This window comes from Oryzias latipes, chromosome 18 (genome assembly GCF_053564925.1).
Source record: "Oryzias latipes strain Hd-rR chromosome 18, Olatipes_Hd-rR_3.1".
In the NCBI taxonomy this organism is placed as follows: domain Eukaryota; kingdom Metazoa; phylum Chordata; class Actinopteri; order Beloniformes; family Adrianichthyidae; genus Oryzias; species Oryzias latipes.
This window is the reverse complement of record NC_136254.1, coordinates 2,703,967-2,730,737: the sequence shown is the minus strand read 5'-3', so window position 1 is coordinate 2,730,737 and position 26,771 is coordinate 2,703,967. Positions and strand designations below refer to the sequence as shown.

The 26,771-nt window shown below is 44.4% G+C and overlaps 1 protein-coding gene across 5 annotated transcripts in view; it reads right to left on the bottom strand.

Annotated features, from left to right (window-relative positions):
* The window catches only part of LOC101160849 (RAS guanyl-releasing protein 2), a 49,097-nt gene extending 22,326 nt beyond the window's left edge, over positions 1–26,771 (bottom strand). For 2 of the 5 annotated variants that reach the window (XM_011487812.4, XM_011487811.4), the window contains exons 1-9: positions 26,282–26,771; positions 15,533–15,661; positions 15,317–15,419; positions 15,157–15,213; positions 14,822–14,953; positions 14,476–14,626; positions 13,497–13,670; positions 4,296–4,412; positions 3,657–3,938 (exon numbers count right to left, since the gene is read on the bottom strand). In XM_011487812.4, coding sequence (XP_011486114.1) covers positions 3,657–3,938; positions 4,296–4,412; positions 13,497–13,670; positions 14,476–14,626; positions 14,822–14,953; positions 15,157–15,213; positions 15,317–15,419; positions 15,533–15,602 — 1,086 coding nt within the window. In that variant the 5' untranslated portion in view covers positions 15,603–15,661; positions 26,282–26,771. Of the gene's footprint in view, positions 1–3,656; positions 3,939–4,295; positions 4,413–13,496; positions 13,671–14,475; positions 14,627–14,821; positions 14,954–15,156; positions 15,214–15,316; positions 15,420–15,532; positions 15,662–20,329; positions 20,433–24,163; positions 24,324–26,281 lie in introns of those variants that run through there. The other 3 variants (XM_078936448.1, XM_020711855.3, XM_078936449.1) reach the window with 2 other exon arrangements.

The following is a 26,771-nucleotide window of genomic DNA, read 5'->3' as shown; positions in this document are numbered from 1 at the left end:
CACCTTCGTTGGGAAAGGCTAACCGAATAACAACTTGTATTCTGTGCAGGTCAATTATTGAAGGTTGAGGGGTTTTCCCTTTTAAATGCTGTGAAAAAATGGTTACCAAATGAAATATTTTTCATGCCAGAATTTTTTATGTTCGTAATAAAAGTTAAACAAGTCTGTAGATCCTGTGTTTTCTTAAAAATGCACTTTGGTGGAGAAAAGTAAGCAGAAGACATGTGGTGTCTTGTGGTAAAAACAAAAAAAAATTCCTGAAAAATGCAGATTCCGGTTGCACTGATAATCGTGTAGCCCCTTGCAATTGGACTAAGTGTGAACACCTGGCCCACAACCTTATTGTGGAAGGGCAAATGTGCTAATATAGGTTCTGGGTCGGCGGGTGCCCTTCCTGCCTGCTGCTTTCTGCTCCACTAAACTAGGGTAGAACACAACGTACTAAGAAAACCCAACATTTAGACGCCATTTACTAGCTAGCTCATTAAGTGTAATATTCCGTTAATTGGCAAAAAAGAGGGAGTTCATCAAACAATCTGGACTTAATAAAGTCTGTTTTGATTACAGGGGTAACAAACACTAAAGCTGATAATGAGGTCATAGACTGTTTGCGTAGTTACAGTGTGTTGTATGCAAACGATCCCACTAGTGCACTACACAAAAACTGGACCGATGAGCCGATCTTTTTCGGTTTGCAAGCTTAGAGAGTTTCAAACGTGGTTGTGTCAAGGTTTTCAGGCATCCTGGTGTGGCCACAGCAACAGCCAGGAGCAGGAAGCAGCAGGCAGGAAGTGCACCCGCCGACACGGAACTTGTATGCAATTGGCACTTTCACAATAAGGGCATTGGCCAGGTGTTCACACTTGGTCCAATTGCAATGGGTTGCAATGTTTTTATAATTGAATTGCTGCTTCATGAATCGAATCAAATGGCGAGGTGCCTGAAGATTCCCACCCCTACCGAGTTGTGGGCGGGACTGTTGGCGCTGACCCTATTTCCCATCATCCATCTGTTTACATGCTGTCCTGCTAGCGTTCAGCTCCCTATCATCAAAAAAATGAGCAATATCGGAGCTATCCAGTCTCCAGTTTTGATCCAGATCCCAGCTCAGACGTGGAAAACAAAGAAACAAACTAATCTATTTCTCTGCGTCAGAATGGAGCGGAGCAGCTCCTGATTCACCATCATTTGAAAAAAGAAGTATAAATTTAAGATTAATTTTCCTAATATATGTCCTCCATTGTCAGAAAAATGCCACAAGAAAAGGTGAAAAAGCATTTTCATCAGAGCGGATCTTTGAAGGATGATGGGAGTGGCGACGGATTAAACCCACATTCTATAGACGACACATCCTACAGCAGCGTACGGTTTCCCCCCTTTGCTTTCCAACCGTTTCCTCTCTTTGTTTTATCCAATCCATTCAGCAGGAACGATGAGAGGCTTTTCATTTGGTTTGGCCTCTGGTTTAACCCATTAAGGGGTAAATATTAAACTTGTTAAACGAAGAAGAGAATAAATCAACCTGTTTGACTTTGACTTCTGTTTCTTTCTGACTTTTGAGGGATTTATTGATTTTCTCTCCATCTTATCAAGTCATCCAAGTGGGAGTTGAGCTCGATCAATTCTGGCTAGCTACCGCATAATCGAGTATTGACTGTCCGGCAGACTTTCCTGGTGGCTTTCAGACTCAAAACCTGCTAAAAAAAACTGCTATATTGTTTTTCCTGGAGGGGGGAGGGTCAAAAGGAAGTCCGGCTGAAATCTCACACCGGCGGCGTAATTGATCTCCTGGGACTGTTTAAGCTCTGCTCCTACATCCTACATGGAATAGTGACACACAGGAGCTGAGCCAGAACACAAGAGGAATCACTGCCTTTGAAAGTTTAGTAAAATTGACTTTAACAATATGTTAAAATTCTGGGAATTCCCCCAAAATGATTTACAGTAGGAGTTGCACTGCTGTCATATTAAAAGCTGAACGGTTTCCTGCACAAAATGTTTCTCTCCTTCCAGAGCAGCTTGACAGAAAGCGCTTTAGTCCTTAAGCTCAGCTAAAAGAACTGACTAGAAGTTTCCAATTTAAAGTTCCTCTGGTGGAACTGATTAAATCCCAGCAAGCTCCTCTCATCTCCTTCTGACTCTGCTTTTTTTTTGTTGTTTTTTTTTTTACGGTGAGCTTAATCCTTGTCTGACTTCCACGGCATCTTGTCCTCATCTGTCCGTCTCTGTCTTGATCTGTGCGTCTCCCCTCCAGCTCAGTTCTAACGCCGTGTTCCACAAAGACGAGTTAAAGTCACAGACTCACCCCCGAATCAGATCCTTCACCTTTCACATTAACACAATTATTTCATGTTGCAGACAATGAGAGTCATTTCATCATCAAACGGCTGCTGATTAGTCCGGCTTTCCACTTCAGGAATAATTGTGCCGCTCCTCTTAATGCCTACGTTGGTCCTGACCTGACAGGTGAAGGTCATGTGGAGCTCTGCGGTGCCGAAAATCCATACTTCTGTACTTTTTAGACAGTTTAAGAAGTAATCTCTGGAAAAAAAGGGACTATTTTGTTCTTGTTTGTGAAGAGTTGCTTTATGTTGCTACCTTTGCTTCCTTTTCCTCCTCGACAGGAAGCACATTTCATTTGTACTCTGCAGCAGGAGATATATTTGCAGTACTATCTTACTTTGTCAAAGAAAAGGCATTAATGGAAGTTTTTGTTCACCCAGATTTCAGGGTAATTCAATCTGATCATGCAATTTGAAAATACTTTTGCACCTTAGAGGACAAATGACGATTCAAAATGACATTTTCTAAATAAAATTTTGAATACAAACAAAACCAACTGAATTTTTATATTATCGTGAATTTTTGAACTACCACTTTTAAATGAAAATGTATTTTGCTAAATACTATTCAGTCTTGAATTTGGTCATGCATTTAGAAATTCACTTTTCAATATTAAAACATGACATTCCAATGCATGCTTTGCTTTAATTCAGTGAATTCAATTCTATAGAATTTTAATGTGCCATGATGTTTTAGTTAAAAATTCCAAACTAATCAGTGTCATGCATTTTCATAATTTTGGGTGTCACCCAAAAGTAAACTAAAAGCTCTTTAGTTTTGCTTTTTTCTGGCTGTGTTGCATTTATTTTGACACAACAACACAGTGGCAAATTTAGCTGTATTTGAATTTAACTGACTTTAAAATAGCAAAAAGTGAATTTAAATGTTCCATGGCTTTTAGATGGTCTTATCTGGTTATTTATTTTATGTATTTACATTTACTTGTATATATTTAAACATCTTATCTATTTTTACCTTTCTTATGATTTTATCCCGGTGTGTCCATATGTAATCTGGCATGTATTTTTGAATTTCAGATGAAATAGTTAAACTCAAGGAAACGTAAACTTTTGTGACTGTACTGCACGGTTCTGTTCGTGCCGGTTTTTCGCCTTCGTGTGACAGATTCCTCCCAGCTGGCTTCACCGCCGTGTGATCCAATCACAGCAGAAGGAGGTTGTCGGTTCAGAAAAGGTGTTTCTGCCCCCGTTTCATTTCCCGAGTGCGCCATCAGGGACTGCAAACTCACAGCACGATTCTAGGGTCTGAATTCAGGGAGGAATAATTCCACAACACACAGACGCCGGACTCACAGTGAGCAGGTTCAGCAGGTCCGTGTTGGCGTCGATGTTAGGCGGGGTGTTCTGGATGAGCGCCAGCTCCTGGAGGATGGTGTACAGCTGCTGGGCCTTCGTCAGGTTGACCCGAGTCTTGTCTTTGTCCGCCCAGTCTGGCAGCGCCACGTGTACCGCTATCAGGTCCTTCAGGTGCACTCCCAGAATGGGGAACCTGAACCCTGAGCACTCAGAGAAACGCTTGCGGTAGTGACTGTAGTTTCCACAGGATGTGACCAGTTCAGTTAAGCTGTTGAACACCTAGCATGGAGGAGAAACATGGTACTATTAGACGGGACTGATATGAGACTTGTGAGCCAAAACCAGAGTGAAACTCTTCCCCAGATGGACTAACATAACTGAAGATACACTGTAAACTGTTAAATCCAACTTTTTGGCCACGTGGCTCAAATACACAGTTCTAAAACTGCACTGTGTAGGAGTTGTGGGCACAGATAAGCAGCTTGGCCGCTCTGGCAGAGATGTGGACTTCTTCTGAACACAGACTCAATCTAACGTAAGCTAAGTCCTTTGACACGCGGCGAACATTGGATTTCTGACTGGGGGCGCCTGAAATAGATCGGCAGTGGCAGAGCGGGTGGAGGCAGCCTTCTGCACCTTGTTGGTCTCCGCGCTGATGTGAGCCTGGGTCTCTTTGAGGCGAGAGATGGAGCTGTTGCTGAGGCCGCCCACCACCGCCATCAGGGTGTTGAAGTTCTGCAGCTGCAGCAGCTTCTGTCGATGCGAAAGGGGGAAAAGTTGAAGATAAAAAAAACAGGGAAGGGGGGGGGGGGTGGAAGTGTACATCACTGCCAAAAAGAGGAAACAAGAGGATGATGGTGACGTTTCAGAAACATCAGTAAGCTTTGAAGGGTTAAAGTGTGCAACAGCATTCAAGTGGTTTATTTTCTCTCCTTTTTACATCAAACTTTACTCCGGGTGAACGGCTCTCTGCAGGGCGTCTTACTGCCCTTTAGCCTGCTGGCGTCCCCCTGAAAATCAATGGGGTCGCAGCTGTGTGGGAGGGCCGCCGCAGGGGACTATTTGATCCAGCTCAAACTCCTTTCACAATCAATTTGTAGAGCACTGTGAAAGGCAAACCCCCCCTTTGCAAGCTTTAGCGGCGTCACGTTTGCCGTCAATGAGTCTTGGGAAACGTCTTACGGTGGCCTGGTTTGGATTCACGACAAAGTAAAACATCAAACACATTCGGGGACGACAGGCTTTCCAAGGCTGCCGGTGTCTGCTTCTCAACGGCCACAGACACTGGCAAAGACAGCAAGACGTGAAGAAATTGTCGTAGAGAAAGTGTGTTGATTTAAAATGACAGTCGACAGTAAAGACACACAAGGTGTTTGTGAAGCGCACCCCATGGGTGGCGGTGATGGGACGGGACACCCTGAGGGAAGATTTAGAAATGTCAAGTCCTCACACACTGCCATCTGTGCTGCCTTTAAGCACATGACCTGACACCAGCTCTGATGCAATTTCTAAAACATTAAAGCAGTTTCAGCAAACTCAAAATAGAAACTAAATATACAAAACACTTGACTCTTGAGGCAAAAGCTCACTTTGCGGTCATAATACAGAATCCGTTTTTAAAAAATAACAAACACAACAAACACAACACACCACAACTCCAGACACTTGACACTGTTCACAAATTAATGTATAGAGAAATTAGTCTTTGTATGGGTTCAGGTCTTGGTGCAGGTCAGGGTCTGGATTTGTGTCTGGGTCTGGGTGCAGATCCAGGTTTTGGTGCAGGTCTGGGTCTGGATTAATGTCTGGGTAATGGTGCAGATCCAGGTTTTGGTGCAGGTCTGGATTAATGTCTGGATCATGGTGCAGATCCAGGTTTTGGTGCAGGTCTGGGTCTGGATTTGTATCTGGGTCTGGGTGCAGATCCAGATCTTGGTGCAGGTCTAGGTCTGGATTTGTATCTGGGTCTGGGTGCAGATCCAGATCTTGGTGCAAGTCTAGGTCTGGATTCGTGTCTGGGTAATGGTGCAGATCCAGGTTTTGGTGCAGGTCTGGGTCTGGATTTGTATCTGGGTCTGGGTGCAGATCCAGGTTATGGTACAGGTCTGGGTCTGGATTAATGTCTGGGTAATGGTGCAGATCCAGGTTTTGGTGCAGGTCTGGGTCTGGATTTGTATCTGGGTCTGGGTGCAGATCCAGGTTATGGTACAGGTCTGGGTCTGGATTAATGTCTGGGTAATGGTGCAGATCCAGGTTTTGGTGCAGGTCTGGGTCTGGATTAATGTCTGGGTAATGGTGCAGATCCAGGTTTTGGTGCAGGTCTGGATTAATGTCTGGATCATGGTGCAGATCCAGGTTTTGGTGCAGGTCTGGGTCTGGATTTGTATCTGGGTCTGGGTGCAGATCCAGATCTTGGTGCAGGTCTAGGTCTGGATTTGTATCTGGGTCTGGGTGCAGATCCAGATCTTGGTGCAAGTCTAGGTCTGGATTCGTGTCTGGGTACAGGTTCAGACTCGCAAGTTAGCAAGCAGAGCAGCATTACCAGGCTGGGCAGTTTCCAGCTCAATAGGGCGGTTTTTCTTCTAGCTTTGGGCGGGTTTGGGATCGGTTTGGGGGCTTTTAGTTGGCGGTTTCAAGCAGGGAAGTGGGGTCTGGGGAGAGGCAGGTGGCAGGCAGTGCTTCACCTGACGTCTTCCTCACCTGTCGTCATCTAAAGCCTACTGATATTAAAATACATGTGTTCACTAGGTTGTTCCATAAATGCAATTTAACGTTTGATTTGAATCATTTTAATCTTTTTTTTGGGTATCTCCTGTTTAATTTCAGCTGCGAGCTTTGCGACACGAGAGATTGCGCAATCCTGAGTTAAGTCGGATTGATTGTTCCTTTAGTTTACTCAGCGTATCAGAATCAGTTTATTGTCGTTTGCACAGCTTTTACACTGACATACATAATGACATAATGTAAAGCTTCTCATTTTTATATTTTTTTGGGTGGGTTTTTGTTGGCTCTGGTGATCTTTAGATGACTTTTGGGCTGGAAAACTGTGACTCTATCTGGCAACACTGGCAGATATGAAATGATGATTAAAGGCAATTTTTAAAAAGCGGTCAAACGAAGCGTCATGATCCAAGGGGCTATGAAAAGAGGAAAAGGGAATACAAGACAATGTGTTGACCTTCCAAAAGTGCTGAAAGACGGATAAAATAGGAAAAACAAGAACAGAAAAAAAAACTCTTTCTTTTGCCCAAAATGTGACTGATGGCGCTCATATCACCAAGCAAACAAAGAGGAGGAGAAGCTGAGGTAGGGATGCCAAACCAGGTTAACAGATCTACGTTCTCTAAACTGTGAAACCAATGTGCAGAGCCACACGGCGTGCACATTGGTGTTACCATCACAGAAACCACAGAAGTTAGAGTTTCTGAGACCCACCTTGAACATCCTCTGTCATGTGTAGTGAGTCCTAACCAAGGGTTTTATACTGTATGAGCAGCAGATTGGACTGGTTGATAAGTCTAAAGGTGTTTGAGCAAATTTGTGACCAAAAGGTACCATCTAATTCCCAGGTCTAATTCCCATTTTTCAATATATGTGATATATGAGGCTTCCAAGATGAATTTTCATCTAAAATTACCCAAAGGAATCTAAACTCCTCGGAGTTTTACATTTTTACTCCATTAATAAACAGATTTACCTGTACTTTCTTCTGTTTATATTAGCAAAAGCCATAAACTCCGTCTTTTCTTGCTTCAACAAAGGATTATTGTTTTTATTATTATTATTATTTTTAATATTTAAGTTCAACTATTTCAGTTTCTACATCTTCTATTGAATATTTCCTTTTTTTTCAGGGCAAAAACAAGTTATCATCATCAAAAAGAGCAAATTTCTATACTTCAGACTTTGCAAATGTCATTTATATATAAGAGAAAAGGAAAAGGACCCTTGTGGGAGTTTACCTGCAAACTGTTGCCTATAATGTAAAAAACTGATGAAAGCATGAGTCCCAACTGCCCTTAACCTGCTATCCTAGGCACTTTAACATTGGGAGTTGGGTCATCTAGACCCACTAGAACCTTTTTTCTTCAATGATTTGTGATCTTCACTGGTATCCATGGATTACATGAAATCTTTCCACCTTTATCCACCTTTGTCATGGCAGGTAGAACACGTCAATGGTCATCTGGACCCCATTAGCACAAGGGTTAAAGGTCTGCGGGTGAAAAATGAGCAAACCCGTGCGAGGCACGAAAGTCATTTTAAGATCGTAGAGCTAAAACCGTCCTGCACATCTTTTCTCCACTGGCATCCGGCAGGCGACAGATTGTACTGAACACTTAAACAACAAGGGCAAGTAAGGATGGAGTAGGGAAGACGCAGGTATGTCGTACAGCTTTTTAAATCCCGACTTGGGACAATCCGTTAGTGCTGTTGAGGGGGAAGGAGTGTTCTCTGTGCGCGCTCCTCACTGTAACCTGACTGTTAGAAAAGAGAAAATTAGACAACCAGAGTGTCGTTTGTGTGGACGTCCTACGGACGTCTCACAGGCACCTGGGTATCATTTACCCCATTTATGCGCGGTCAGTGGGGGGCCACTACTCACACCTCATTAACAAATAGACTGTAGCGTATGGACAGCGTACGACTGCATCACCCCTACATCATATTTTCACAAATACTCAACAATACACTTACCACACGCACAACAATGGTACGTTCCATTTTCATAACGTCCCTTGAGGTGGTCGTAACGAGCCACACTGCAAGACACATCTGTACTCCCTTTAAGATGAGGGCGCTCCTCTTAACGACCCTCTCCAGGCCGGGACAACCAAAAAACCAGCAGCACCTGTACGGGTCAACCCACATACGACTAAGGCGTAACTAAAGCTTCTTCTCTAAGACCAAACAGATAGAATACAAGGATTCTGTGCATCAGATTGGTTTTTCAGTTCTGTTCTTGGTTTGACCTTTGTGTTCTGTCAGTCTCACCGGGTTCAGGCTGGAACCACAGCTGGCTTCCTTTAGTTAATCACCCTAAGTCTATTTACGTGTCTGGTTCAGTTCCTCTGCTCTGTCCCTCCGTTCTTCCTCCAAGGCTTTTGTCATGTTGCAGTTTAATTTTTTAAATTCTTGTGTTTCTGCCTCCATGCCCGGTCTCCTGCATTCTGGGTCCCTCGTCACCAGTTCCTGACATACAACTTTCAAATTAAAATAGAATACTCAGCAGTATGAAATGAATAAGTACTCTTCTTGAATATTTCTATTCATCAATTACTGTTATCTTCATCATTGCCATGGCTATAACTGTAAATGTGTTTCCATATAAAAACAAAAAACATGAATATTAGTCATATTAGGGTAGCATGCAACTCTCACCAGTAACTACACAATACTGTGTTGTACTCAGAAAACTAGTGCAGGGTACTGCTAATATCTTAGCAGATGCCTTCAAAGTTTACAGCCAAATTAAATCGTCGAGTACCATTTCATTCTGAGTGTTATTTGCTAGGAAGGGTGTATAAATGTGTAAATTATACATTAAAAGATCATACAGCTACTTGAGCGGCAGTTTAGCTCAGGCGGTGGAGCAGGTCATCCTATGACCAAAGGGTTGGTGGATCAATTCCCGCTCTCCCCAGCCAGATGTCGCCTGCAGCTCACTGCTCCCCCAAGGGGATGGATCAAAGTGTGGAGAAGAATTTCCCCGTTGTTGGATAAATAAAGTATCTATTATTATTATTTATTATTTCCATGTGAACAAACCCAACAATTAGGATGGTGACAAAACTGTTTGAAAGCATGTGTTAGTTTTCGGTTACTTTTTTCTCTTTAAACTAAAAAGTCTTCCAATCAGCTCATAGACTGGATCAGGTTTGTGCGCGACTGGAAACATTTCTGACCAATCAGCATCAACCATCACGCATGTGATTGGCTGGCTTTTGTGTCACATTTTTAACGCGGCGCCCCGCTCTCTTTCCAGCGCAGAAGTGTGAGAATTTCTCTGCAGTGGAAATTGTTTTGTTTGCACATATTTTTGAGTTTCAAGTGCAAAATAAGGCAACACTTTATATTAAGATTCCTTAACAAGCTTTGTTAACGCATTAACAAGCATTATAATAGAATTTTTAGGGTGTTAGTAAGACATTTATTAGCACAATAAGCCCAGTGTTACCCAAAATAATTGTTTGAGCACACAAAATGTTTAAAGTCTGAAAACAGTGAGCCTGGAATAATGGCACAAAAATCACTCCAGGCCAGTTTTCTCCTAAACATTTTAGACCTATCAGAGGTTTTCTTTTTTTATTTAATTCAAACAAACATCTCTTAATAATTTAATTTGTTAATTTAATTTGTTATCAGCATTTTTTTTATTTTAAATGAACACTATTGGGGCAGCAGTGGCTGGAAATCAAACAATAAACTGGCAGTCGAGCTGCTTCTATGGTGGGACTGTTCAGAGCTCTGCAGATCATTTTACCCTGAGGGGAACTTGTCTGTCAAACAGCTTCAAAGGTAATTCACTCAAAACCACAAAGGCTGTTGTGTTGCCACAGGCACAAATGTCAAGGCAAATAACAATTCATGATTGCCCAGCAGTGGTTTTTGTCAAATTCATGGGTGGATGCAGAGTTTAGGTGAACAGACCAGCAAGCAGAACAAAGCTGTGGTTGCTCATCTAAAAATCAAACGGTCATCTGAACTGTGGTGTCCCCGCTGTTGCAAGGGGAAGTGACCGTTGGGACTTCTGCCCGTCTCCTCTGACAGAAGCCCCCCAGGTATAAAAGCGGTGATGTTTTCTGACAGGAAGCTTTGAAGAAATCTACTGGGACACAACGGAATAAAACACACGTGACTGCAGAAAAGCTTTGCATCTGGTCTGTAAATATGAAAGGGTGGTGTGCTGAGGGTGACAAAAAGGGTGTAGGGCTGGTGCACCACATTTAATCAACCAGCTAGATTTACAGGTGTCACCTCTGATCTCCTGGATCCGTCATGTTAACTCAATCCTGTTTAACTCAAACCTTCAGTCATCTGATCCGACTGATGAGCAGTGAGGAGGGCATCCAGGGACATTGGTGCACTTTTATTTACATGGATTACTGCCTCCCTACATTTGCTCCTTAATCACAAGGAGAAGTGTGGAACCTCACTCCTTAAGATCAGAAGACCAGCTGTTGCTTTCTGTTCCATTTGCTGCACAGAGCTGGAAAAAAAGCCTTTGTCCACTCTGTTCCTTTTACTTGGAAAATGCTGCAGAAAGACTGGAAACTAACTGAATTGGTATCTTTAGATGTTTTTAAGATCAAGCTCAAAGCTTTGGAGACTGCAACAATAATGTGAAACTGCTTTTCATGATTTGTGTGATTTTAAAGATGTTTGTATTTTTTGTATTGAAATGTACTGCCTCTTTAATCTCAATGGAACTTTCCTGGTTAAATAAAGGTTAATTAATAAAAATTGAAATGTATTCTCAGCATTAGACCCATCCCAGAGAGAAGCGGTGAGGTGCAGACACAGCCGTGTTCAGAAGTTTTAGTAGCTTAACCCCCCAATCCAATCCCTTTACAAGGACCTAAAGTATATCATGCAAAATCTGCTTTATTTTTACTTTTAAGAATATTATAATGTTCATTCCTCACAAAAACAACCCCAAAGTGGGATTTTATCTCTGTGGAATCCTTTAAAAAACATAGTCTGTGACCACCAGCCCCTCCCAATCCAAAACAAGCGGGTTCTCACATTGTGACATCACAAAGTGAGGAACAGTCCCTTCCAGGAAGAGTGTGCACTGCCAGCTCCGCCCCCAGGCTAACAGACCCACCCACTTTCTCAGTAGAGCTAGCGGTGATCGGCTAATCGCTTTCCTTTTAAATCTACAATATGCACATCCATCTTTTCAAAAAGTTCGGATGATGTTTGTTTTCATGAGCAAAACACAGAAACGCTACCGAGGCAGGCTGTAGGATGATGTCATGAAATGGGCGGCACCCACAAGAAAAGAAAGGCGGGGCCTCAGAGTTTGAGTCGTCTTACTTCCGGTTAGAAAAATGAGCTGCTAACATAACAAACATTTCATAAAAAATGGTTCTTTAGTGTGCCAAAGGTAAAATATGAACATATTTATGGATATAGATTTCTCTGAAAGGCTTAAGAAAAGCAGGATATAGACCCTTTAATGCTGAGCATCAAGCAGGAAGGCTTTGGGTCTCATGTTTAAAGTCTTTGGTATGACCTGACCGTGGACTCAGTCCCAGGCCAAACAGTCTGCCACTGGCCTGATCCAGCAGGGTTCAGGAGTGAACCAACAGTGAAACTGATATATGTGGAGCTTCTGTTGTCTGAGAGGACAGAGCAGGTCCCAGGAGCCCTGAAGACACAGCTAATATTACTAATAATGAATTGAAAAAAAAACAACATTTTCTGTAATTTGATATTTATTAACCCGAAAATAAAGACAATAATAAAGGTTCCCCCAAACACCAAATACTGACCATGTCAATAGCGAGTATTTCCATAAGTTCTCTATGTTGTTCTGACAACTCACGTGGGGGGTCAGATCATCCAGTCTCTGCTAGAGCTGGTTTCAGATGTGTTCTATGGGGTTCAGGTCAGGGGTCATTGCTGGTCAAACCATACGAGGACACGCCCACTTCCTGGAGTCCAGCCATGTGGTGGAGCGTTATCATCCATGAACAGAAAGTTGGGGGTGTTCTGGTGGAATTGGGGGATGATGATGGTTCTATGATGTCTCTAAAGGTCAGAACCTGCAGGGACCGGACCGTCTACCATAACCAAATGGGTTTTGCTCTGACTGGTGATGCCTGTCCAGACTGTTGGTCCCTTCTACACCAAAGACCCTGGAGACCATGTTGACCGCGGCGTATCGCGCATCAACTCAGACCACCATCATTTCTGTGGACGGTGACCCGACCCTCATGCGTGAACAGGACGGTAGGCCGTTGCTGCATTGTCCAGGTCACAACGCTGTGTGGCGTTAGCTAAACCCGGTCTTAGGTCAGAGGTCATTAGGTTTTGATCATGGTGGTGGTCTGTCACTGGGGGGGCTCCTCTCCTGGGTGGGTCCCAAACTCTGACAGTAGTTTTGGGTCTTGATCCAAGTCGGCTGATGACACTTGGAGACTAGTTGACCTGCAACACCTGACTGTCTGCCACCAACCTGAAGGTGCTGTGGTCGGGTGGAGCTTTAATAAACACTGAAAAGGTTTTTCTTTTAGAAGTTTTTAGTTTTGGCCCCAATAAGTTAGAAAACGCTGTACACTTTGAGACCATCACGTAGAAAACACACAATGGGCTGTGTCTGTCACCACAATATAATCGCTTCCCAATCCTAAAAACTATGGTGTGAAACAAACACTGTGGATATCAGCCGAATTTGTCGCCAATACCGCCAACTTATTGGTAGTTGTGTGTCTTTTTTGCCTTGCTAAAAAGTAACACACGTTTGTGGCGCAACTTTGATGCAGAAAGCCATGGTGGCCTTAATGTTGGCATTCACCACCAGGTCCCTTCAAAAAGGGTTTGGGTTCTATTTCCATAGATTTCATATGGTTTCTTCCTGGAGGCTGATCTTCACCCTCCTCTGGTGACTTTAAACACTCCTCGGTTAAAACCGCTGTTAGCTAAGCCGTCTGTTAAGCTGGCATACATACACAATTGACTAAAGTCAGTTCAGTATTAATTTAGACAGGACAGAGTGAACATGTATGTTTAATATGTCATTTGATGTCTGGACGACTGCTGCTCAATAGTTTTCTTTGCCATGTTTGTCTTGCCCCCCGAGCCCCACCACTTCCCCAAAGCTGGACAGACCTGTGCCACTCTGATGAAATGGGAAATGACAGCGGCCCTCTGCGGCGCCGTGGGCTTGCTGAGCACCATGAGCTGTATCCACTGCGAAACGCTGTTGAAGAGCGTGATGAAGCGCTCCAGGATAGGGTTGTCCACGGTGCAGCCATGCATCACAAAGCTGTGGTAGTCCTGGAACTGGGAGGACAAGGCAGACATTGGAAAGCATAAACAGGCATTCCAGAGCTGTGCTAGGACGGTGACACAAGTGTCTTCCTCGAAAACTTAAAACTGCAATGATGAAATATCACACTTTTGGGGCATGTTTGTATTTGATGGGTTTCAAATGAAATGTAAGTTGATAACCGTCTTTTACTGAATATGCAGCAACAACTAAGTTCTGTCACAGCAGCCGAGGAGCCACAGTTCTTTATTTTGGACAGTTGGAGCTCCTAAATGCCTTTCTTGTGTTTCTCTCTGCTCTTATCTTGGTCTCTGTCTGGCTCTGGTTTGCATTTGAAGCCTTAAAGCGTGCATTTGCTGCCCCTTTGGTACTCTGCACCCACATCTGCCACGTATGGACTCCTGCTCCACTTTCTACAACTAAATGGAGGCCAAAATGGAATAAATGACCCTTCTGCTAGTTCCATTCTCCTTGATAATTGCCTTATGTGAAGTTCTGCCATAAACGAACTGCCCGCCTCCCACAGCAGTCACGGTGCAAACACATCAAAAAGGTGCAGACCAGACAGACATCTTCACAAATTTGTATATATGACATATGCTAAAAAGGGAAATGTAAGTGACTTTAATTCTGAGCCTAAATTTTTCCTCAGTACCTCAAAAAGTAACACTCAAGAACAAAACAAAAAATGACTATGCAGGGGAATATTGTGTTATTCTCCGTTGCTTAGCAACTACAGTGAGCCTGTGACTTGTGAGCCATACACTGCGTAGTACCTGAAACCTGTAAGGCTAACACTCATGCTGCACTCAAACTGACCAGGATCTTGCAGAAGGATTTATACTCCAAGTAGGTCAGGTGTTCGGCCAGCTCGCAGGAGTCCAGGTGGTCAAACAGGAGGGACATCTTTCTCTTTTTGGACACTGACGGGACACGTTGAGTCACTTGACGTTTCCACTTATAGGATGGCCTGAAAGGGTTAAAACAACACAGTTTTCTTTTCTTTGTGTGTCTGCTGGATCACCAGGAAAGAAAAAGTTAAAGCTGCACGTTTGCCAAGAAGCTACTTGCTTTTAACACCTCAGCTGCCGTTTGAAAGTCAAAAGATAACCAAAGCAACAAAAAAGGGAGGATCAGGTCACCATCTAAAATGGCCATCACTCACACACTGTCCAGATCAATGAGCTGACTCTGACTCTCATTGCCTTTGGTGGTCAGGAGGTCTTTATAGTCTTTGATCTGGTCTGCCAGCTCCGGGTTCAGATTGAACTCTGCGGGAAACTCAGAAATCCAGTACCTGGAGGAAAGGCCAAAGGGGAAGAGACCGGCAGATGATTGACGACACACATCCCCTCTATCAAAATAAGTCTGACTTCACAGGATAACAATTGATTTGAGTCTAAAACTAACTTCAGGAATCACAGAACACAACAATCAGCAAGAAGGAGCAAACCGAAAAGCAGATGGGACAAATCTAAGGCCGGTATGACGGTTTCGTACTTGATGAGGTGACATATCTTGGTGCGGCGCTCTGAAGAGCAGGTCTCCTCTTGAGATCTGAGTCGCAGGTCAAGGTGCGCTTCAGTTTGGTCAGTCAGTGAGCTCATGGCTCCTAAACAAACACTGAGGTCAGCTTTCATACTGGATGATTAAAGGATACTTGAGCACAAGCTTTTTAGCCATTTCAGTGGAGGGGATGTACCAAGGGTGCATCATGAGGAACATGCGGACCAAAGAGTCGTCCTTTAAAGTGCCCTTGTCGTCTAAAAACAGGTAGCAGAGGGGGATTAAATGGACAATAAGACGATTGTTTTCAGGTTAGACAAATCTGTTAACTAAAGCCCGTTTGATTTTAGAAAAAACTGAAATGACAAACCGAAGGCTTGGATGCATCCTTCCACCAGCTCATCCACCGAGGCAGACTGTTCTGAGGTCGTCGGCTCCATTCTCACTCTCCACCCCTCTGTTGTTTTTCCCTTGTTCCTGTCTGAGTGGAATGAACTTCCTGAAGACAAAAGGAGGAATAAATCAGCTAAACAAAATGCCAAGATGGAAGAATGGATGCTGTGGATGTCAGAGGTCAACGTTTCATTTTTCTGCTTAATGATGCACTCAGTAATTATGACAGAGTTCTATTATCATTTAGAGTAATTAACAAATAGGAAGGCTTAATAACTGTTGTTGGACACCAAAACATTGACGTATAAGAGAACTGGACTGACTAAGTGTGATGTCATCAAAAAGAAAACGCTTTACTTCCAGCCACCACTGCCATGTGGAGCCAGACGGCAGTGATTGGTCCGAGTGGGTCTGAATCAACGTTTATAAGGCAACTATTGTCCCATCCGGGGCATCGAATTGGTGGTCAGTTTATAAATTACTTGAAATAAAGAAAAAGAATCATGAAATAAACATGAGGATTATCAAGAACATTTTCAAATAAGGTTTTCAGGGTAAGAATGTCAGAGTAACGGCTGTTTATTTCTCTACAGAAGTCCATGGGATTTTGGCGGCTACTTCCTGTTGAGTACGTCAGGGGGGCGGGGTCACTCAGTCCAGTTCTCATATACCATTAATGCACAAAAAACAAACAAAAAACAAGTTTATGTTTTCCTTCATCAAATTTCATGTCGCACACAAAACACGACATGACAACCATACATACGTAAATAACCTCATCTACTCATGAAAACTATAAGACGAGCTGCAGATAAAATGTATCCGTGTCATAGATAGATGATCCGTTTTGTTCACGTGCTCATCACGATATCCCCAGTCTGTTTGGTTCTTCCAATGTACTTGAGCCACAAACAACACCGAAACGAACATTGGATGTCGTTGTATTGACTTTTATCGGCTGCTTATTTTTGTCTGAGGTGATGCAGAAAACGAGTTAAAGCCGCAGTTTTCCTTGATGTGAAGCTGCAGAGCGGACCGTCAACAAAACACCCCAGAAAAACAAAGGTTTTTCAGTAACTCGCCATAAATAATCTCAAAAACGTCACAAAAACTCATTGCTGTTAAAACACAAACTCCACAGAAACCACTAATGTCATTGGTCCTCCTCTCAGAGTGAACCAGCCTTTTCGAGGGATGCGAGGTGCAAACGTGTCCTTATCCCTTGTGCTATCCTATGGGGTCCAGATGACCCCCCCCCTTCCATTGACGTGTCCCCCCTACCATGACAAAGGTGGATAAAGGTGGAAAGATTCCATGTAATCCATGGACACCAGTGAAGATCACAAATCATTGAAGAAAAAAGGTTCAGAGCACTGTCTAGTGGGTCTAGATGACCCCACTCCCAATGTTAAAGTGCCTAGGATAGCACAAGGGTTACTGAACTCAGCAGGTAATTATACTAAAAATTAAAAAAATTATAGAAAATTCAGTAAAAACTATGATAACAATAAAAAGAATTTATAGCAAAAATCACAAAACAATATTAGTGAATTCAGTAAAAAAACAATAGCGAAATTAAAAAAAACAAAACAAAACAAAAATATATACATATACTTAAATTTAAAACTTGAAAACAGAAAAAATTATATGTAAAAATCATAAAATAGTAGTTCTTTGCTTTTATAGATAGACATTAGAACAAAAATATTTAAATGAAAATTACGGAAACTCTCATTTTGTTAATAACATATAATTTGCTTTCATAATTGTTTTTTTTTTATGTAAAAACAAATTTCTTTCTTTTAACAACTTATTTCCGTAAACTGAACCTCAGTTTATTTTTCTTCATTCATTTTCTTAACCGTTTTTCCCTTTCGGGGTCACGGGGTTGCTGGAGCCTATCCTGGCCACTTGTGGGCGAAGGCAGGGGACAACCTGGACAGGTCGCCAGTCTGTCGCAGGGTAGAATGTCCACAAACACACACCCATTCACTCTCACACTCACACCTAGGAACAATTTAGAGTGACCAATCAACCTATGAAGCATGTTTTTAGATGGTGGGAGGAAGCCGGAGTCTCCGGAGAAAACCCACGCATACACGGGGAGAACATGCAAACTCCACACAGAAAGGTCCCCCATCGATGTAGTTTTTCACGTCCCCCAGCTGGGACTTGAACCGGAGGCCTTCTTGCTGTGAGGCAAGAGCGCTAACCACTGCACCACCGTGCACTTCCTCTGACTGTGGATGTTTATTTTTCTTAATTTCCCGAAAACGTGACACTTTTATTTTGAAAATGAGAAGCTTCACTGACTCTTACTTTGAAGTTGTTTTACTTCCAGTGACAGCAGCACGTTTGGTTTGTTTAGTTAATGCACCTAAAGTCGAACGTTTTCTTTTAGAGGCTGATGTGTGTTCTTACAACAGTCTAGATTAGATTTATAAAGATGGGGAATCAGCAAATATTTGTATTTTGGGGAACAGAAATCCCGAATATCCAGGTATTTGAACACAGCCCTGTTAAATATCACTTATATGTCCAGGTAGTAATGAAGTAATACATGGTTCTTCGTTGTGGTGTTGGCGTGACTTGCTGGCAGTCATTGGAAATATGCGTAGCGCTTTTTCAAGATGCTGATGTTGGAATGCAACCACCAAGCAATAGGAAGCCTGCATCCTCCTTGTTCCTTCTGTGAACATGCACAACTCTATGCTTTCAGTTATTAGAGAGCTCCTGCTTATTGCATCATCATTGATTGCTGATTAGACAAAAAGCAACGCTCAGCAACCAAGTTTAGCCTCTAAATCCCCATCAGCTCAGCCCCCTACGGCCCGTGGCTTTTTATTGTCGTCCTTGGGTTAGTGTGACAGTGGGGTGATTGCCTGACACAGTGGGCCACCGCCCCACACTGCCTCTGCCGCAGCGCGGTGGGCGGACGCCCTCGATTACAGGCTTCAGTAGCCGTCACCGCCGTGCTCACTTGAGCGAGGAAACACTGAGAAATGGAGAGAAACGCCATCTCAGTGCTTCAGTCTGAACGGCGTCCAGTCATCGTGAAGACAGAGGAAGTGACTGTGATGAAGAGGAGCCGAAACGACAGCAGGACAGGTTGAAAATGTAACTTTATTTACACCCGTGACTAACAGAGCCAGAGGGCGGAGTCTGAAACAACGTCCATTCCATTTTAGGTTTTGCAGAATGTTTAGTATTTAAATACCCAAAGACTGTGATACTAATGATGCTGTTTTCAAAATAAAAGTGTCACGTTTTCGGGAAATTAAGAAAATAGACAGAGGTTCAGTTTACGAAAATAAGTTGTTAAAAGAAAGAAATTTGTTTTTACATTAAAAAAAAAATTATGAAAGCAAATTCTGTTTTATTAACAAAACGAGAGTGATCGTTTCCGTAATTTTCATTTAAATGTTTTTGTTCTGATGTCTAACTATAAAAGCAAAGAACAACTATTTTATGATTTTTTTTTTACATATAATTTTTTTCTGTTTTTCAAAATATATATTTCTTTTTTTGACAATTTTTTCTTATTTTCGCTATAGTTCTTCTTTAAACTTAATTCACTAATATTGTTTTGTGATTTTTGCTATAGCTTTTTTAGGACATCAAAGGTTGTAGTCCTAAAGCGAGGATATAACCCTTGTGCTATCCTAGGCATGTTAACGTTGGGTGTTGGGTCATCTGGACCCACTAGACAGTGCTCTGAACCTTTTGTCTTCAATGATTTGTGATCTTCACTGGTGTCCATGGATTACATGAAATCTTTCCACCTTCATCCACCTTTGTCATGGTAGGGAGAACACGTCAATGTAAGGGTGGGGTCATCTGGACCCCACAAGATAGCAGGTGGGATAAAGTGGGCGTGTGTGTCATTTCTACTTTCTAGTTTCCCCTCAGAGCAGTTTGTCCTCATGGGCTGATGCACAAAGGCCCCAGACTCTGACAGAAACGGCGAGCATGCAAACACCGGTACCGTCCCTCTGTCTTTGTCTGGTCCACCACTGCGGCACAGGCTGTTCTCGTCTTCGGGATGACGCTCTCCTGACATTTCATCCTAATGTTTCATCTCTCTGACAGGGATGCTTTGCAGCGGGACAGAGAACAGTACTGGAAGCCTTCGGGGAATCCAGGACAGACCTGTCCTTCAGAGTTCCCTTCTTCTGCATCGTGTCGCTCTCTGTGCGTTTCAGCTCTGTGAAAGTGGCCAGCGCTGCGCCGGCTTTGGAGTCGCTGCGGTTGCTAGGTGACGATGACCCCGGGGTCATCGATCAGACAGATTGAGGGGCGGCGTGGGCCGCAGCGGGGATGGAGGGAGTCTGCCTGATGCTTGGTCCATCCTGGCAGAGCGGACTGTGCTTCTGCTTCGCCGTGAATGAAAATGTCACGGCCTCTGACGCGAGGACCCCGACACGATCCACCGGACGCTCCAGTGTAATATATATAACGGAGGCAAATGTCACTTTTCACACTTTTTCACTGTCTTATGGTTCTTTATCTTTCAGCTGCTCCACATCCACTCTCACTCCAACCTCCCTCCCTCGTGTCCTCCTTCTCTATCTCCTCTTTGGTCTTTTTCCTGGCATCTCCAACCTCAGCATCCTTTTCCCAACATCATCACTGTTCCTCCCAAAGAGAAGCTCAACATCTTCATCTCTGCTGCCTCCTCCAGCCTGATTCAAAGCTCCTCCTTTAAATCCTTCACTTCTGTCTACAACATCACCCTCTCTCCTCATCCACGTCCTGCTAATCTTCTCTCACCAACCGTAGAAAAGTTTCCTCCAGAACCCTGTAGTGTGGATACAGTGCAGCAGAATGAGCCAGACGCCGGACAAATCAAACAAAGGCTCCATCAGGCCTTAGTAATTAAATAACCCACTGTCCGGAGAACTCAGAGGCACTGAGCCTGAATCCTCAGAACCCTAAGTGTGAGTGGGCGGGACCTTCCCCGAAGAGGCCACGCCCATTCGGCACAGAAAACAGAAGAACAAGGCCACAGAACAAACTCTACTGCCAGAGTGTGTCAGTGGGTCAACAGCTCTGATGGAGGTCATGCAGGCCGAGACCAATCCGCTATGAGAGACTGATGGATTCACACGATTGATCTGTCCTTAGTTTAACATTGGATGCCCCCCTCCTGACACACCCCTCTGCATTTGGCCAGATCGTATTAAATCACCGGCTGGTGCCCCCTTTTGGCTGCCATTTCCTGTTTAGGTCAGTCCATCCTGTGGTCCAGGGGTCTGCAATGTGAGGCTCTTTTAGCCCTCCGTTGTGGCTGAAGAAAAATAAAATAACAGTTATTTTTAAAAGTAAGGTTTGCTAAAGTAAGGTTAACTAACTAGATTTGCTAAGATTATAACAATATGGGTGAGGTGCACCTAAGAGTAAAATAAAGGATGTGAAAGTTTAACACGCCTGCCGACACCAAGAGGCCCTGGTTGCTACAGATGGACCATAAACCAATGAATTCCTGTTTACGTTCAGGTTCACAGCAGTAGTAAGTCACCACTGTGGCGATGCCATTCTCGGCTTGAATTGTTGAAAATCTTTTGTAGGAGAACATTAGCTGCACCGAGAAGATCCTGTTTGACACATTTTGAAAAGGAAGTCATATGAACTTCTGTCAAAAGTAAAAAAAAAACAGTTTAAGATTTGAGAAAACGCAAGTTTCTCTTCATAGTTCTGTTTTTATTCATACAAAAAAGAAGTATAACTCGTGTTTATTATTAAAATACATATTTATGTAAGGAATGCAAAGTAGTATCAAATTCTCCTAAAGGGTGAGAAAAGACTTTGCAGCTCCTACTAAGTTTTAATCGGTACCAAACAGACCGGAATGACTGGTCAATACCCACAAACGTAAAAACCGTTATTTATTCCAAAATCGTGTACGTTTTTGACTTGTTTTCATCACCCTTCTAGTTCAACTTGTCAAAAATTGGGATTTAAGTGGCAGACGTAAATCCTAAAAACAAAAGAACCAAAACTTGATTTCAGAAAGCAAAAGAGAACAAAGCAAGAACCTGATGAAGAGATGAAAATCAGAAGATGAACGACAGAAAACCGAGAACCTGATGGTTCATCAACAGAGAACGCGGCTGAGACAGGACAAAAACTCAACCAAGAAGTGGGTTAATTAAGGCTAAAGACCACTGAATGTTTTTATCCTGGCACACATGACATTTTTGGAAAGCAGAGAGGAAATCAGTCTGCAAAACGAGCTCAAAAGTGGAGCAAGGATGCAGACTTTTTTGACAATAATTTATCTTTCTGTTCATACCTGGCTGCAAAAAACCCACACTTCTTCATATCACATCCACACAGCTGTTATCTTTCACCCAACAGCCTCTCTTTGGCTCAGGAAGTGGACTGAAGGGTGCTACACGATGGGGCAGATAAAGTCCTCCAGAGGGGTTGTTGACAGCCCCTATTTACAGACTGCAGGCTTCTGAGAGGAGGAAAAGAAACGTTTCCTTTTCCCTGGACAAGCAGACAGCCACAGCGGTGGTGGTGGGGGGGGGGGGGGGGGGGGCACTGCTGCAAACAGAGATTAGCAGCCACAGTTGTTTCCTTGGGGGGGGGGGGGGGGGGGGGGGGGCGGAGATGAGGAATGGCAAAAACGGGAGATAAAGCAAAGTGCTGGGAGGCAGGAAGAGAGCCGGTCAAACACGGAAAAGACTTTCTGCTCAGGAAGGAGGACAAATTCAACGTAGCAGAAAGGACTATAGGGCTGCACGGTGGCGCAGTGGTTGCCTCACAGCAAGAAGGCCCCCGGTTCAAGTCCCAGATGGGGGACCGGAATCAGACACACCAATGGGGCACCTTTCTGTGTGGAGTTCTCATGTTGTGCATGCGTCTTTTCTCCGGGGACTCCGGCTTCCTCCCACCATCCAAAAACATGCTCGATAGTTTCATTGGTTACTCTACATGTGTGATGGTGGCCCTGCGACCGACTGGCCTCCTGTCCAGGGCGTCCCCTGCCTTCGCCCACAAGTGGCCATGATGGGCTCCCGCAGCCCCGTGACCCCAAGAGCGAACAAACGGATCAGAAGATGACTCTTTCTTTCTCTTACGGCTTCTCCCATCAGGGGTTGCCGCAGCGAAACAACCTCTCTTTCGAGGATGAGTCGCATGGTTAACTTGGCAATGTTTTACGCCGGATGCCCTTCCTGACGCAACCCTCTCAATTTATCCGGGCTTGGGACCGGCACAGCAGCAGAGAAGGGAATAGGGAGCAGCCCGGATTCGAACCCTGGTTTCGCAGACGGAAGGCGCCGCAAACCAGCACGAAATAAATTGGCTCCCTGGATCAGAAGATGAATGAAAACCAAAAAAAAGAAAGTGCTATTAGAATCAACTCGTCTTGTATTTTACAAGTTAAATAGGGCCGTTTTTAAAGTTCAAAAAGCAGTTTCCGGACCTCTTTTAGGACTCTTGTGAGCCATGAAAAGCTTGAAGGTAAATGTGGAAAGGGCGCTCGGCAGCGGCTCACGCCCTCCTCCCCACCACAGAAAGCCCTCGCCGTGTCACACTGAGCTGTCGGAGCTTTTGTTCTGCGGCTTCCTGCTTCAACCTCTGTCCTTTAAGCAGATGTGAGCGCTCGCTTCAAGACAAATACAGGAAAAGGTGTCTCGGTATGTCAGATGAGAAGAACGGGAAGGTTTGCACGCCCGCCCAGAGTGTTTTCTGACTTTTTTTAAATCACCTCTTTCTTTGGTGAATCAGCTGCAGAGCTCATGTGTGTGAAGATCAGGACACACAAGTGGGTTGCGTAACAGTAATTGTGCAAAGGCAGCGTCTTGCTGCGTGCAACCGCTGTAAACTTCAGCACACGCCTCAGTCAGGGTTCACCGGGCTTCGCTGCGATGCAGAAGTCAAACATTTCACATCCTGTTGTTGAAGAAACTTCAATCTAAATTTGCACTCGTGGGAATCCTTCATACATTTGTAAAATACCACGCCATGTGCAGCAGGGGGGGCAGAATACCAAAAAAGATCATAACAGGTTTGTGCAGCTGTCTGTGGGCTAACATAAAACCCCTCATTGGCTTTGAGCTGATCTGGTTCATTTCCTCCTGCATGTCGCTCAATGAGCTGCACTTCGGTTTCATTCAACAGTCATTCTGAACTTGTCTTTGTCTGAGAGCGCTAGAAGTTTCGGCCTCCACCTCCTATGCTGCCCCCACTCCAGCTTTTAACCAGCACGCCGTCTTCCTGTTTACATAGTCCTCCCTAATACAGTACAGTTTCAGTTTTTTACAGTTCAGTTAAAATATGGAAACCTGAATGACTTCATGTTTGTTTCCTGTGCCTTATCATCCATTGCAGAAGCAAACCCCCAGAACTCCAGGCACAGCATGATGCCGCTCAATCCTTTTACTCCCTTTACGGATATTTCCCTACATTTATTGCAGAAAAAATACATTTTTTATTGAATTTAGTCGACTTTAGGTAGACGATCTTCGACCCCGCTGATCTCCCCCCCCATCCACCAAATCTCCTTCAAGCCAGTATTTCAACTGGAACGCACTTTTTAAACCTGTCATTTTCTAGATCAAAGTTTCTTCAGAGCGGCAGGAATTCATTAGAAATTCACCTCTGAGTTGTGGGCGGGGCTGTTGGTGCAGAATAAGCCCGCCGCTTGTCATCATCCATCTGTTTACACTCTTTCCCTCTAGCTTACAGCCCCTCACACCCCCAACCTAACATTGGCGGTGCAACAAAAACGGCGAGCAACATCAGATCTATCCAGCCGTCCAGGTTAGATCCAGATTCCAGCTCGGAGCAGGAAAACAAAGACGTTCATGGATCTTCAGATTGGGGCGGGGCAGGGAGCTTGTGGCTTGCCGTAGTGGCTTCTACATCCCTCAATAAAGTTTTTTCCAACAGCATTTTTTCATGGGCTCCTGATTCACAACAATTTGAATAAAGAAAAACTCAATTTTGAGCCTAATTTTCCACATATGTGTCCTCCATTGTGAGAAAAATGCTACAAGACGGTGTTAAATTAAAAAAAAAAACACCCAAAACTGCATTTTCAATGGAACGGATCTTTCAGAAACAGACAGATGCCTGAAGTGACCTGGTTAACCTAAAGAGAAGAAACAGAAATCCTCCTTTAATGTGAAAATCCCAATACTGCTGTGTTCTGCCAACTGAGTGGGAGTCAACCTAGATCCGATCCGAGCTCTGCCCACGCTGCTCGCCTGCTAACTCCCTTATTTCGGGTTTCGGGTCTGTTAAAGTCAAACTAACTTCTTGTGTCTTGAGTGCAGACAGTTAATGGTGCACAGATGCACTGGATAAATTGAAATTTAATAAAAGTCTGAGCTCCCTCTGCTCTCTGGGATTATTAAAGCCTGCTCCTTGTGGATTTTAGCTGATTGCTTCATGAGTTGTGCTGCTTTCAAATATCCCTCTCAGATCTGATGGCATGAAGCCGTAATCTTCACAAAAGGACCTATTATGGCTGCCTTTAAAAGTGCGGCAGAGGGAGATGAATGAGGCGGCAGGAGGTGATGAGGATGAAGGTAATGGCACTGCGGCTGCAGAGAGGAAGAACAGGCACACAGAGGTTGTCTTTGTCCGTCTCTTCCAGAGGATTCTTCCAGCAAAGTGCAGCCTCTTCCAAACCCTTTGAATTCCGGCCCATTGGAAGCACCGCATCTTCCGAGTCGAGAACAAATCCGCTGTTGCTGGATGTGCGAGATGGTGCAGGCCATGGGTGACTCCGAGGTGACGGATGATCAAACAAAGCAGCAGCGGCCAGGGAAACGCGGCTTTTCTGTGCTCGTGCGGTGATGCTCGCCTCATTTGCATCCTCTGAATCACACGCTGACCTGGATGCTCAAGTGCACAAAAGCAAGCTTGTTGCTATATTCAAAATAGGGGGAGTTAAGTCAGGCTGCTGCACAGAAACATCCACAGCAAATGCAGCTCTTGTGTGTCCAGACAGGCAAATCCACCAGCAGATAACACCGGGGTGAAGCTGGCATTCAAAGGTGCCCATTAATCCCTGGAGCTCTGGGGGTGGCAGGAGAAAATCACCTTCAATCACCAGAGTGAAAACAGCTGCCGCCTGTATGTGACAACAGGGGGCTGATTGAAGGAAAAGTCAAGTGAGCAAGATAAGCCCGACCTCTCCCGTGTTTAATTCAGCAGCCCAGGCTGAATCACGAGTCATTTTGTGGCCGAGGCAAACTCCCATCGAGAGCGCCGCTTCCCACAGGTTATTATGCAGGTCCAGCTTTGAGCTGCACCTTCTGCACTTTTCCCTACAACTTCACAGGAAACGCATCACCTCTCAAAGTAGGAGAAAACACCCTCTGCTCCCATCTGGTCTGCTCTCTGAAGTGGTTTGCTTCTGAAAAGCAACACCCTCTGTTTCTATTTATGGATTCAGAGCCCTAGCTGCATTGAAGACTAATTAGTGCAGCTTCAGCACCTGAGCTTCAGGTTATTGTTGCCTAGAGATAAACGTCCCTGCAGTAACTTGGCTGAACCCTGCAACAAGTGTGTGACAGCTGGAGGATTCAGCCAAACAAGTTCCTACAGAAGAAAAAAACCCAGCATCTTTAGAGCCTTAGGCTGACAACAGAAGATTGAGCAAATGGAAGAGGAGCCTCTTTTCAACTGCGCAAAGATCCAAATGAGGTTCTTCAGTGCGCTCTGGAAGCAGATCCGACACAACTGTAAGGGCAGAAGCATTACTTACCTTCAGAGTTTGAAGGGTCCCATGTTCAGAGAAGACGCCGCAGTGCTGGCACTTCTGGAATGAGCACGCAGACGACGCGCCCTTACATCATCAAGGGCGTCCGGCGGGCGCGCGGGTTCCTGATGTCTGCGTTCTCTGCCTTCAAGAACTCCAGAGGATTTTCTCGCTCGGAAGTTGCTGCTGGGTCGATGCCATGCGTGCTCCACTAATCACTACTTCCAAAGCGCGCGCAAGTCTCCCCCTAACGCAGTCGTCTGCGCACTGTGGATGCGCAGCGTCACGCTCTGGCATCTCGTCTCACAGCAGCAGCAGCAGCAGCTGGACCGCGTGCCAGCGCATCCGATTCCGTTCCAGCTGCGCCTTGCGCAATTCACAGAGCAGCAGGCCCGCCGTACGGCTGCAGCGCCACAGTCTGTTCACGTGCTGGTTTACACCCGACTCGCACCATTACGCACCAACAACACCGACTCTCCTGGTTCCTCGTGCGTCT